General features: G+C 42.7%; 1 protein-coding gene across 2 annotated transcripts in view; it reads left to right on the top strand.

Moving 5' to 3' along the window:
- CREB3L2 (cAMP responsive element binding protein 3 like 2) overlaps positions 1-13,240 on the top strand; it is a 75,223-nt gene extending 61,983 nt beyond the window's left edge. For both annotated transcript variants that reach the window (XM_059845934.1, XM_059845933.1), the window contains exons 9-12: positions 3,604-3,703; positions 4,610-4,736; positions 5,401-5,626; positions 6,440-13,240. In XM_059845934.1, the coding sequence (XP_059701917.1) occupies positions 3,604-3,703; positions 4,610-4,736; positions 5,401-5,626; positions 6,440-6,515 (529 nt within the window). In that variant the 3' untranslated portion in view covers positions 6,516-13,240. The remainder of the gene's footprint in view (positions 1-3,603; positions 3,704-4,609; positions 4,737-5,400; positions 5,627-6,439) is intronic.
- Positions 13,241-13,722: the final 482 nt, after the last annotated feature.

The following is a 13,722-nucleotide window of genomic DNA, read 5'->3' as shown; positions in this document are numbered from 1 at the left end:
TAACAAGCACTTTAAAGGCAATGCCTTGTGAATAAAAATAGGATATTCTTCCCTTTCTTCAACTCCCAGTCACCTAAAGATCAAGTTGCACATCAGTCTGACCCACCAAGGGTTTATCAGCACCAAAGCTGCCAGACTTCACTGATTTGATTGGTTGTTCATTCATTTGAGACTGATAAAGTCATTTTAGCAAATTGTTTTCAAGGAATAAAGGATCTAGGTTTAAGTTGCAGTGAGATATCTTGCACCTGATTTCAGGCCACCCTTACAACAGTTGACAAAGCTTGGCAGCCCTGGAGTAAGTCCTTACTTTCAGACCAAGAGGACATTGGTTTTCATACTGAAACATCTTTTATGGAAAATTGCTGGAGATTTTCTTTGTAGTTCAAATGGGAAGATTGTGGATTTAAGTGGTCTTTTAGTTAAAACTTTACTTTGGGAGTTGTCCCCTTTCCTACAAATGGGACAGGCAGAGAAGGAATCTCTGTGTAGAATTAAAAGACAGAATATTTTTTTCTCTCTCCTTATCAGAATTGGGTTTTGTTCCTCTCACAATAGGAATAATCCTCTAAAAACTTTTGATTTGGATAAAGTGTTTGGTGTCCCCTAGCAGATGTCGTTTGGTTGTTTTTCTGTTTTTTTGCAGCAATGTTGGATTTTAAACAGAAATGCTGACTTGACGTCTCCCAGGTGGTTCTGTAGTGACAAGTTTTCTCTCCTTAATGAAAATATCACTGGAAGCAGAAGGGAAGGCTTGTCTTGCTCCATACTTTGGTAGTGAAAAGGCCTCTTCTGAAGCTGAATATACACCAAAACCAAGACATCACAGACAGACTGAGTTTGCTGGCAGCATGTGGAAGGAAGTGCAGGAGTCTTCAGGCACTTTACAGCTTTCCTATGAGGTGCTTCCATTGGCAGGGAAAAGCGTGAAAGCACACTCACACCTCCTACAGAGTTGACCCTCTAATTGAATATCCCTGGGAAATGTGTCAGACACAGTGAAAATCATCCCTCTGGGTGCAAACCCCCTTAGCATGCTGTCTTGGGATTGCATTTGCTCCTTAGCCATAAGCAGTGTGTTCCACTAAAAGCATTTGTGGCCTTTCTACTGGTGTTTGAAGGGAGCATCATAGTTTTAGGGAAGTCCCTTTTCTGCAGAGCAGAGATCTGCTCCTTTTGTCTCTCCTGATCCAGATCACCCTTGCAGCTGTCCAGTCACAAGTTTTTGCATGGGAATCTTCTGACCTCAGAATCCAGTCTTCCACCATTCCAGATTGAAACAGAGAGCAAATGCACCAAGGAGTGTCTCATTTTGGCAGTGACAGGATAAACTGATGTCATCTCTGATCAAACTTGTTTCTTGTTCTTGCCTCAGTTCTTGCTCACAGTTTGCAAATGCACCTGTATCTTTCAGCTCCAAACACTGAGTCCTTGTCTGTTGAGAAGGAAACAGTAGCACTGCTCAAACAGATAAATGACTGGGGGAAGAAAGACATTTTTTGTGAAGGTATTTGGTAAATAAGGTGGAGGATGAATCTTCCTCTGTCTATGGAAGACCTCAGAATACCTGCCTAATTACACTTTCCAAAGAGACTGTTTTGTAATCAGCTCTCTGGGCCCACTCTGCCCAACAGGTTTTTTAAATTGAGCATGAAAAGGCAGAGATGAACAAACTGAGGAGAATTGCCTCTTCTCTGTTGATTTCCTCACCAGCCATTAGCTGTTTTCTCACTGACGCCTCCACAAAAAGTGGCAGGAACGATCAGCATTTCAAGGCTGCTGCTGCTGCCAGCCCCCGAGCTGAGGAGGAGGAGGAGAGCTCCTTCCTCCTCACTCTGCAGAGCTGCTCTGCATCGAGCCCAGTGAGTCAGGCCTGAAATGGGGGAAAGATTTAGTCTTCCAAAATAGCACAGAAAGTTCAGGGTTGAAAGGGCATTGCAGTCTGACACAGCACATGGTGGGAGTACTGCAGGCAAGGTGTTCTGTGCCAGGAAATGATGTGCACCAGTCTGGTGAGCCCTGTGCCATGCAGTGGATGTCAGGAGGAACTGGGAAGAGATGCCAAAGGGAGCAGGGAATTAGGATGGTCTCATTTAGGTGGTGGACACTGTTTGTATCTCTTAATTTGCTTGTGGTCTTCTGTATTACTGAATAAAGGATTGCATTGGACATATCGCTCTCTTTTTTAAATACTGAGTTGCCAAGTAAGCCATGCTCTCAAGAGCATTCAAGATATTCTTTCTTTACAAGTTGAGAAGGATCTGCTGGCCCAGATAAATCTGTGCTGTGAGAATGCCTTGTGCTCATTTCAGAATGTATTCCTGAAGTCCTTGAATTCATTAAACCCTAATTAGCAATGAGCATTGATGATTAAAAAAATATATGAAAATAGGCAGACCAGTGTATATTGAGCTGTGAAGGCACCTCTGGGTCTGTCCTACAATTAGCTTTTAGCCAGTTTGGTCTTAAAATACTCCTTCTATTTTCTCTGACATCCTGACCTTGCCTCTTGCTTTAGCTTTTGACGTAACAGCCTCCAAAACTGTCACCTGGAGTTTCTGTGGGGTATCCTCCACAGTAGATTGTGAAACTTATAGAAGTGAAAAGTAAACTTGGGAACAAATAGAAAATTTAGCATCTTGATACAAAATTATACTATGTTTGTGTTGAGGACAGGCATTTGGGTTACTGATAGATTGTTAAAAAGACTGATGTGAAAATCCTGTACCAATCATACTTTGAGATAATTTCCCATTTAAATTATTTGTGTTCTGACTGTAGTAATTGATGCAACAGCAGAAAAAGTAAAAAAAACACCAAAAAACAGTCAGAAAGGCTCTTCTGGTCTGGGTCTGTTGAATCCAGCCACAAGAGAATGGTCATTGTGGTTGGGACCTCTGAAAGACACAATCAGAGGAGCTGCTTGAAGCATCTGCAATTTTTGTCAACTCTGCAGGATTTAACAAATAGCATTAAAGTGTTTATTTAATAAATGAATGTAAGAAGTGAAGTCTGTGCCTATGTCTGGTTTTAAGTTCTTCTCTTTAAAAGTCAGGCAGCATGTGTTCTAAACATCTAAATAGCAAGATTTGGGGAAAAGGGGGTTTTGATAACCAACTAGATAACTGACTAGACCAGTTGAAGGTTTTGAAAACTAACTGAGCGGTTATAAACTTGATTTTGCATCTTTAAAAATAATGGCAAAACACCTGCTGAATTCATGACATAGAGTCAGGTTATATATGCAGCTGGTCACTTGCATGCAGAGCAGTTTCAGTTGTTAATGTGCCATTTTGTAGAGAAACACTGAAAATATAATTTTTATTTATAAAAACTTACTGAAAGTACTAAAGAATTATATGTTCAGGGACATAAGCTGAGGGAAAAGCAAAAAAAGACTTGAACATTTCAGTGCTAATTCATATAAAAACTTCGTAAAATTAAAACCATTCCTTGCTAGTGATTTTAAAGAGAAGACTTTAACTATCTCTGCTTTATCCTAAATGCTGTATTATTGCCATGTGTGGAATTTGAAACAGAAATTAATTTAACCAACAAGCAGGTCAGTGTGTGTGATGCTTGTCTGTTGTCTTTGCTTTCCAGAACCCTTCTGCAGCAGCTGCAGAGACTCCAAGCCGTGGTTGCTGGCAAAGTGTCCCGCTCGTGTAAGGCAGCTAGCACACAAACAGGGACCTGTCTTATGGTGAGTGTCCCTGAGGCTGGGAATTCTGAGGGAAGGAGAATCTCTTTCAAGGCACATCTCTTGTTCTGCAAAGCCTCTAGCCTCTCAGTGGCAAATTTGCAGCTTAGGGAACTCCTTTTCATGATTTAACCATTTTGAGGGAGGTGAGACTTGTGACTGATGAAGATTAATGGTTGTGGGAAGGCACTGAGTTCTGGAGGAGACTGGGCTTGTGGTTTTGGTTGGGTGCTGCAGTGGTGAAAGAAGGAGCAATGCTCTTCCAAGGGACTCACTTTATTATTTCCTGCAGTATTGTGGAAATGGTGTCTAGGGTTGTAAAATAAAAATGAGAGTGACCTTTGAGGCTCATACTTTTGATACTAATAAAAATAAACTTGCTCAACCAAATCAAAATATGACTGAGGCTGTAAATCTACCTCTGTCCTATTTCAGTAGTAGTAGTCAAGATAAGAAAATGAATAGAATGAAACATATGCTTTTCCCTCCTTACACTAAGCTATCAAGATCCCTTTATACATAAAGTGCTGAAAATTGATGGAAATAATTTACAAGGTGTAAGCTGTTCTCCCAGTCTAGCCTCACTGTCACTTGGAAGCAAGACTGGGGCCAGCAGCAGAAATAACCTTGGAAATCCTCAGCAGTGCCTGTAAAGCACACATGGCAGCTTTATCTGCATTTCAGCTTTGTGAGTAAAAAAGGCAGCTGGTCAGAATGGTGCAGACATTGACAATGAAGCCCAGCATTGAGATGTGCCCTTTGAAGCACTGAGCTGTCATTGTATAGGTGCCTTTGCTAGGTGTGCAGTGGTGAGGATGGCCCCAAATGGTTTGTTTTGATAAAATGTCAGTTCTCGTGTGCGCATGTGGGTCAGGTGCACTCACCTCTCCTGCATCCTCCCTTTGCCAGATGGTGGTGCTGTGCTTTGCAGTAGTTTTTGGCAGCTTCTCTCAGAGCTATGGGCCATATCCTTCTGCTACAAAGATGGTGTTGCCCAGGCAGCATTCCTCACCAGAGTCCTACACAGATTCCATTGGTAAGTGACAGCTATTCCAGTCTTGCTCTTTGCTCAGCTGTATTTAAGCACTTGTTTTAGACACCCATTCCCTATCCCCTTCTCAAGTACCTCTTGCATTTCTGCTCCTTAAATGGCCATTTTTTAATATCTACCTGTGTTTTTCTAAGAAGGATAGCTTGGCAAACTATGCTGATGGCAGCCGACTTCATAAAAATGAGCAAAACCTTTTCCCCACTAGCCTGCTTGGTACTTCTGTTTGAAGAACTTTTTGCCTCTTTTGCAGAACTAAAGTTAGTGGTCTGTGAAAAGTAGCAGGGTTTCTACTCGGTAGCAGATGTTCATACTGTTAAAATGCACAAATTATTTCTTTGCCAGTGTCACCAAAGAGTCCAAGGGACTGAATGGGAAACTGTTAGTATTACATAACCATAATGAACCAATATATTATCAAAGTTATTATTTAATTTTGTTCTTGTTTTTTGAATAATTTAGGGCTGTTGGATCCCTACCTAGACCATTCCTGTGGTTTCTTTCTTCAGCTCTCAAATTGCCAGTTAATTACTATGAAAAGGCCTTTGCAGCTTTGGCTCTACCCTAACAGTTTCCATTTCCTGAAATGACCAGGGCTGTTCTCTGAGCTGTCTGTTGCTCACCTCATTTTGCCTTCTGTCTTTATATGCAGTGAGGTCAAGGAGCCTCCTAATTTATGAAGAGCCTCAACAGCTGGAGGAGCCATCCAGCCCGATCTCCTTTGCAGACCGCAGTGACAGACAGACAGACACCTCCAAGTTCACAGCACTGTCCCTGGAAGCTGTGCCAGGGACACAGCAGGATGATATCATGCAGTTCACAATAACCAACGAGACAAGGCTAGAGAAATCAGTGCTGCTGGGCCTGCAGCAGCACAGGTGAGTGCAGGGTAGGCTGCTTGTCACTCGGGAGTTCTGCGTCACTCTTGTTCATGCCTGAAGGCCAGAGGTTAGGCTGGCAGCTCAGCTGTGCTGGGCACCATGAAGCATGAAGTAAGAGTTTGGCTTTTATCTGGGGAGCCTATAGGCAGAGTCACTGTTGCTCTGGAGAAGTGGTTGCAACAGAATTGTAGTAATACAGCTACCAAACTCAGTGCTTCTGCCAGAACCCTAACCCCTGTAAGCCTGTTAGTTGGGCCTACCCACTTCTTTAAAGCACTTACTTGTGTGCTTCCCAAAGGAATAAGCTTTTGGCAGTTGTATGGAAGTGTGAGGTTGTGATTCACTGGAATTTCAATGAGGTTAGGGCATGAAGAGCTGGAGTTTCTCGTAGCAGTGATTTTACTAAAGCATTACTGCAGAAAGTTTGCAGGACTCAGTCTCAAGAGACAGACATGTACGATTATCTGACTACTTAAGTTCCCACACTAAGTTCCCTCACTTTTAGCATAAATGTAAGGGATTTTTTTTTTGTTTGCTTTTTTTTTAACATAAATGTAAGTGTTGCAGGCCTCTGAAGAGAGAGAGAGTCACTGGTTTAAATGTGTGTGGTTCTTTCTGCTGCACCTTTGCTTGCCTAGAACCAAAGAGATGACTGCTTTAGTATAATTCAGTATGTTACCACACCCAGCTAACTGACCAATACCTTGCTGCTAAATACTGAAGGGCTCTTCAGCATTAGCCAAATCAAGCAGGATATGTACTTAAAAAAATTACTATTAGCATTAACCTTTGGTTTTTTGTTCCCTACAGAGTCAACTCGGAACTAGAAGGAAATGAAACACTGAAGATAATTGAAATAGATAGAAGAGTCAATGCCACCTCTTAAAAATAAAAAAGGCCTTTTTTCTTGACTTCCCTCCTTCCCACATATTTTCAACCAAAGTTCCCCTGACTTGTCATCCTCAGTGAACCAAAGTACAAAAGAGAGGGAGTTCAACTTCTGCATTGACTGATGAGGCTGTGACTACAGATGGGATCTCTTGTCTTTGTAACTCCCTTCCTCACGTTGCACACAGTCCCTGTCTCTGCTTTTATCCCTTTCCTGTCTAACACTGCAAGGGCAGGACTGAATTATGATGGCAGATGATGCCAGCAGCGTGCCAGTGACTGGTGGGTGTGTGTGCCTGTGCATGCACACAGCCTGATCTGAGCACAAAGACATTCTGGAGAAGGGTGAATTGTGCAAAACCAATGGGAGCATGTGGGTGATAGTTTTCTTGGGAGAAGGTAATGGAGAGAGAGAGGAGATGCAGCATGATGGTGCTTAGAGTCTCACCACAGCTCTGTGCCTGCTGGTCTACAGCCCTTGAGCCTTTTGGGGGATAGAGAAGCACATGTGCAACCTGCTGCTGAGGGGACAAGAAAGGGCCCTGACACTGCTGAGTTCACAGCACCGGCAGGAGAGGGCTGGTCCATGATGCTGCTGAATTGTCCTCCCCATGCTCTTTCCCTTCTCCTCTCCAATCTCTTCATCACTTAGCAGGGTAGGTTTCTCTGTGCATTGAAAGCAGTCCTGGTGGGCTTCCCTGCTTCCACCCTTGAGAAATTAAGCAAAGATCAGTCACTGTCTTTACCACACACTGTGTGGGAGAATTACACTAGTTTAACTATATCTGTTTAGAAAGCAGGTTTTGTTACGTTTATGCAATATTTCAGATGGATGCCCTTTAGTCTGCTTAAGGCTAATCTATTTAGCTTAAGTCAGTTCCTTCCCAACAAACTAAATCAATGTAAGGCTTAAACCAGAAGTGCCTCCTGAGAGGACTGTATGAATTTAATTTATTGGCTTCTAGCTGGTTGATGAAAATTCTTGTGTAGACCCGGTCTCAGATTGTCTTGTGTTTTCCTTTCCTTGCCATCTTCCTGTTACTGTTGTAAATAGTATTTATTAGCTTTGAAAAGTTTTGTTCAGGTAGTTGCAATGAAGAGAACTGAGCTTTCCTAACCCTGCAAGTGATCTGGGCAGACCCTGAAATTGGACAGACAAACATCACTGAGTGCCCATTTCCTTCCCTTAAGCTTGAATTGTCCTAAAATAAAGCCATGTGTCTTATTTTCCTCTTACCTGCTTTTCCAGAGGTGTGATCTGAGACCAGCTGCTTTGGTACAGATAGGCCAGCTCATGCCTAGAGGTGGCGGATCCTGTATTAGCTGTATGCCAAGACAGCCTCTGATGTGAGGAGCTGATTGTGTAGGCAGGAGACCTGTCAAAAGAGGAATGAGATAAGCACGTGGGGGGGTGAAATGACTGGCCCAGGCTCACTGAGAAAGCCAAGAGCAGCATTCAGGTCTGATCCTGGTCCAGTCCTCTTCTCCATGCTTTGTATCCTTCTTATCCCGTGGTGTTGTCTTCAAGTGTCCTCTCCCTCTCTCTCTCTCTCTCTCTCTCTCTCAGTAGCCTGGTCATGCCTTTGCCTGAGCTGTGCTTCTTGCAGTTTGTCCTTGCAGGGCATAGTTGAACTCAGTCCAGATTTCGAGCAGGGCTTTATCTGGTTCCTACAGAAGGGCACTCCTGCTCCATTGAGGATGGATCTAATGTGAAAATCCTAATTCAGCAGGCTAGCATAGCTGCTTAACAGTTTACCAGAAGAAGTCAATTAAAAAAAAGAAAAAAGTAATTTGAAGCTCTTCTTTCTTTTATTTTTTTTTCCTAATGATAAATAAGGGAAAAACTAACCTAGCCTTACAAATAATTTTTTACTATGTACAGTAGATATTTCTTGCAACTATTCTATTTTGTAAAATATTGAATTTGTATTTTATTACAGCAGCTGTCGCACCAGCCCCTTCCTTGTTCTTCATTCTCCTTAGACTTTCTTCCTTCAGCATCCTATTTGCCACCCTCAGGCCTGACTCAAAATCCAGTGAAATGAATGGAAGAGATTTGGTGAATTGGAGGGGACTGTGGATCAGTCCTCCCTGTGCCATTTTCAGAGGGTGTTTCACATCAGTGAAACAAGTGCCTGACTCCATGAGCTTGTTCTGGTGTGCGGATTTGCTGTTCTAGGTAATGCCCTGTCCTTCTACCCAAGTGCCTTATTATTTTACCTGAGGTGACAGTGACAGGAGTAATGCTGTTGTAGTCTGCTTTGCAAGTGTTCCCATCTTGGCATGGGTCAGCTTCCACCATAAAGTCTGTTTCCCTTCACAGTGATCCTGCTGGGTTCTCTGCATCATTTCAGTATCCATTAACAACTTTTGTATATTTTTTTTTTAATGGTTTAAGGCTTCACATAAACAGTGACCACTTGTGAGTGCCACAAGGGGTGGCTGCATTGCTCAGCCACTTGAGGTCAGCAAAGTGACAGGAGAAAGCTGGGATTGACCCCAGCTGGTCAGCATAAGTGGGCAAGGTCATAGTTTAGAAAATTCCTCAAATGGCCCCTCAAATGGTCTTTTTTTCCCAGAGCACCCTTGGTTTGCTGCCTTTGAGGGCAACGAAGTGGTTAAATGTTCTGCAGAAGAGGCCCCAGGGTGTGAAGCACAACACCACTTACCAGTCTTGCAGTTTGCACTGTGCAGCCTGAGCTCCTGCCCATTGCCAGCTAAATGGATCACCTCCCATTGCAGATACAGCTGGCTGACTTCACTGTGTGAAAACCAAAGTGGAATTATTTCTCAGCTCTTAAAGGATAGATGATTTTGCACAACCAAAATAGCTCCTCCTCTCTGAAGCCTACTGTGCTGGCCACCATTAAAACTTTGCCCTTTTTTTTGGTTTAATTTGGGCATTCTGGTTCAAATCTGGTTGGAAGATAATTAATTATGTTTTCATCCTGAGCATTTTAAACTGGCCATGGTCTGGGTCAGGCCTCTATACTAATCCATCCAAGCCAGTTTGGCCATTCTGATTTCTTGTAAGTATATTACTATAATCTTAATTTGTGTACTCCTTTAAGTTATTTTTAGGTACTCTTTTTTAGGGAATCTTTTGACCTAGCAAACACATTGCTTGGGGATTTATTGTATTACATGTTACTTTATAATAAGGAAAAGCTTTGCTTCACTTGGCTATGTTTGTGATCATTTTTCTTCAGGGGCCTTAACAGCACAGGTTTCTCTGCCAGGGGCCCAGGAATCCCTTGCCACCACCTACTCACAGGCTGTTGTGTGGCAAGGACCCACAACCTCCAGAGGGGGTTTGTGCCCATGTTCTGTACCTAGCAGGGGACAGGAGAGGCAGGACACTGCCAGCCTCAGCGTGCAGGGGTGACCCCCCTGGGAATGTTGATGCACTGCAGACCACGTGGACAGGCAGCTTCTGTGCTCTGAGTTAAGGGCAGAGGAGTAGTAAGACATGTTCAGGGAGGATGCCAGTAAGTGCTTTTAGTCAGTTCAGCTCTATTACTTGAGGCCTTAGCCTTCTGCCAGTGTGCTTTTTCTACTGATCAGTGACTTGGTGCTGTGGAATCATATGTGTGTGTATGGACAGGGTAAGAAAGGCCTTGTGTGCTACATAATTTCCATTTCCAGTAGAGGACTTTAGTGATAAACTTGAAGTCCTCAGCTGTAAGGCTGTGTTGCTCATCAGCACAATTTTATACACGCTAGTAAACTTACCTTTTGGCCTGTAGCTTTAGAGCATGTTTAGATCTGTTGGGTCTTTGCTTCTAGGGAGATAAGCTATGAAGGAATATAGGGCATTATCTTACATATACATGTATATATCAAAAGTCTGAATCACAGGGCATGTGACGTTTCTAACCTTGTTACTAGGCTGTAGATGGTGTTCAGTTTTTTTCCCCCCAGGCTATTTATAGTTCTTAGCTGCACTTCTTTCATTTCATCTGTACCACTCAATATTTTTCAGCAGCACAGACTAATGGATTAGGCTGAGGTTCTTCGGCCAGATCCCAGCTGATACAACCAGCATGGTTCTCACACACTGCTCTTGAAGGCTGCAGGTCTGATTTATACTGACAGGGGACCTCTTCCTCCACATCTCTCTGTGTAACAGTGTATCTTAATGTGTTCTTGATTCTTCTAACATAGAACAAAAATTCATCTAAAAACTTAAAAACTTTTTTTTTCCCCTGCTAAAGAAACCAACCCACCTCTCCACTCCCATCCCTCCAAGCTATCAGTGGTGAATTCTGTCTAGACACTTTGAGAATGTAGGTCAAGTGAGTGAATGATGCTAATTGCTATGTTGGGAGGGATTTCCACTGAGTATTTGGGCTCTAGATTCTAGCTAATGCCAAGAGGCCATTGTTCAAAACCCACGCAGCTCAGAACAGAGGAATACAGAGTATTTTTATACTCCTGGTGACTAAAATATTTCTTTCTTGAGTCACTAATTAAAAAGGGAACATTTTGTATTCTGAAGGTGAAATGATAGGTCAGTACTTTGTAGCTACTAAAGTTGTCCCAGCCTATATAACAGTGCAGTGCTATGATGTGTGGCTGCTTTGCACTATCTAGCATTAAGGCTTAACAACTTTGGGGGTTGCAAAGGGGAATGAGCTGATGTATGTGTTAAGTAAGGTCTTACTTAAGAAAATGTAAGGATTTAGTCCATCTTGTGGCTTTCTCATGGCCAATAAAGTGACATTGGGCATTCAGAGAATTTGTTGAAGGTTGATCCTGATTAATACTGCATTGCTTAGGTGATCAGCATCCATTATAGACTCCAGGATTGAGAGGGAAATTGCAATCTGGTTTTCCCATTTTTATTGTATATATATACATATACATGTATATATATATATATATGCAATTATATATATACCTTGCTTTACCAAGGTGTGTGTGTGTGTGTATATATATATATATATATATAATATATATATATATGAATGAAATTCCTGTGTAGGAAAAAGTGCATCATTCAGGCAACTCGTTTGTGATACTGCTTGGATCTGATGCTGAGTGGAGTTTGGATATTATTAACAGTAGTCTCTTGTCTGACCTACAACCAATCTCCAGATTCTTCCTCCAAGAGCTGCAACTAAAGAGGTGAGAACAGAACATGAGATAGCTGAATTTGTAGACCTGTCTTACAGAAAGGGTGAAAGAAGAGGCAGGTGAAGGGACTGCTTGTATCACAGGGAAGCCTTCTAGTTTTTGATTCCATAAATCAGCAGTAATAGCCTAGATCAGCAGTGGTAGTCTCTTTCATGAGTTACCTGCTAGGTTTAGGTTCACTCCTATTCCCCTTGCTCTTTAATGCTATGCAGTCCTGTTTATGCATACCTGACCTTTATGTTATATCCCACTTCACCCTCTAAACAGCAGGTAAAAATCTTTCTGAGCCTTTAGAAGTCCATAATGAAGGGAGTGGAAGAGAGAGAGGGAGAAGCAGAGGCAGGTACTGAATTTTGTTAAACAGAATTCTGCTCATATCTGACTTTACCATAACAGACTTTAATCAGTGGTGCTGATATAATGGCATCTTGCTCTCTTCATTTGTGCAGTTAGAGAGAATGTGTATGTGTGTGTGTGGTGTGTGTGTGTGTGCATCTGTACACATGGGCATGGTGAATGATCAAAAGGTATCAAAACCACAGAGTTTTCTTCTTGTAGTAAGTGTTGCTAAATAAAGGCATCTACCTGAACACATGGGGCACTTTGGGCTTTGTGCAGCAGAAAGTCCAGGCATTTCTCTCTGAAACCTGTTCACATTCCACATCACTGAGCACTTGTAAAACTGTTGTGTGAATTGCTCTGAAGACTGTCCTGTGATTAATTGTTGACTGAATGTTGTTGCACTGTGTCAGTTTGTGTGTGTGCCTAGATTGTATGGCCTTTCTAGAGACCAGTTCTGGCTTGGTACAAAAAACTAATTATTTTCTATTCTGGTGTCATTTTTGGTCAGCAGAATTATGGCTTTGAATGCTTTTTTAATTATTATTTTCTTTTTAAATGGGTGTAAATTGCCTTAAAAGGTGGCCCCTGGGAGCACTGATGCCCTAACCACCCCTTGGGCACAGTGAGATGCAATCCAGGGGAAGCAGTTTCCTCTCAGAGGGTGCTGCAACATCCCAGTTTCCCTGAGATTCACTAGGCCTTCCAAGGGTAAATTACCTGGTGGTGCTCTCTTGAAGAGAAGTATCCATGGCCAATTCCATTGCCTTGGGCCGTGCAGAGCAGTCACTCTGCTGTGACACCCCTAGGGCACTTAAGCTGGTGTTTGCCTTTCCCTCTGTTCCTATGGGCTTGTGCAAACATTTAAAACTGTCTAAGATGACAGGGACAGTGATACTAGTGCAAAAGCACACCACCCCCCCTCAAAACTCCTCAGTAAACTTCATTAGGGCCTCTTCTGACTGCAGATATCTATGTTCTCTTGCCATGTCTATTTAATTCTGTGTCTGTGTTCAGTGACCTTTCTATTTTTGTACAAGTGCTGTCATCTGGATATGGTCCCACCTGATTGTTCACACTGCAAACATGTCCATTGGGTGGAAAGAAATTGCTGTTTTCTCTTTTTAAATCATCTGCCTGATTCTGTGAGAGAACAGACTACCTGCTTTTTTAGCCTAAATATGTATGTAGTGAAGTATGTTATGCTTTTCATTTCTTGCAAATAAATATTTTCTGTAGAAAAAAAAATTGCTACTTGTTTGATTTCCTGATGACTGGAAAAAATCTGGGCTCTTGACTTTCCCAGGTGTGCCAGCACGTGCAATGTGTCCCTCTTCAACATGGCAGAACCCTGGTAATTTAGTGATAGAAAAGGAAGGATATGGGGTTTTACTGAAGCTGGCCGCCCCTTCCCTTTTTGAGGTTAGCAGAGAATTATATCTCAGTAATGGGTGCAAGTCAGGTGAAGGCCACCAGCATTTAGCAGTGATAATGACACTCAGTGCAGCACTGTGCCACAGCCCCACTAACAGTAAATTCTCTGTACGAGTGGGATCCAGGAGGGCTGATGCTCCAGGGGACATTGCTTCAGCCCAGGGACACTGAGGTGCTGTGTCCCCTGGAGTGACAGGGCTGGCTGGGGCTGATCTTGTGGGCCAAGCAGCCCAAGCAGGAAGGTCAGGCCTTTCCCTGCTCTGGCTTTGCACTGGGCTGCTTTAAACAGGAGTGAA

Source organism: Haemorhous mexicanus, chromosome 5 (genome assembly GCF_027477595.1).
Source record: "Haemorhous mexicanus isolate bHaeMex1 chromosome 5, bHaeMex1.pri, whole genome shotgun sequence".
Lineage (NCBI taxonomy): Eukaryota > Metazoa > Chordata > Aves > Passeriformes > Fringillidae > Haemorhous > Haemorhous mexicanus.
The sequence above is the reverse complement of the archived record's forward strand: the minus strand, read 5'-3'. Positions and strand labels throughout refer to the sequence as shown.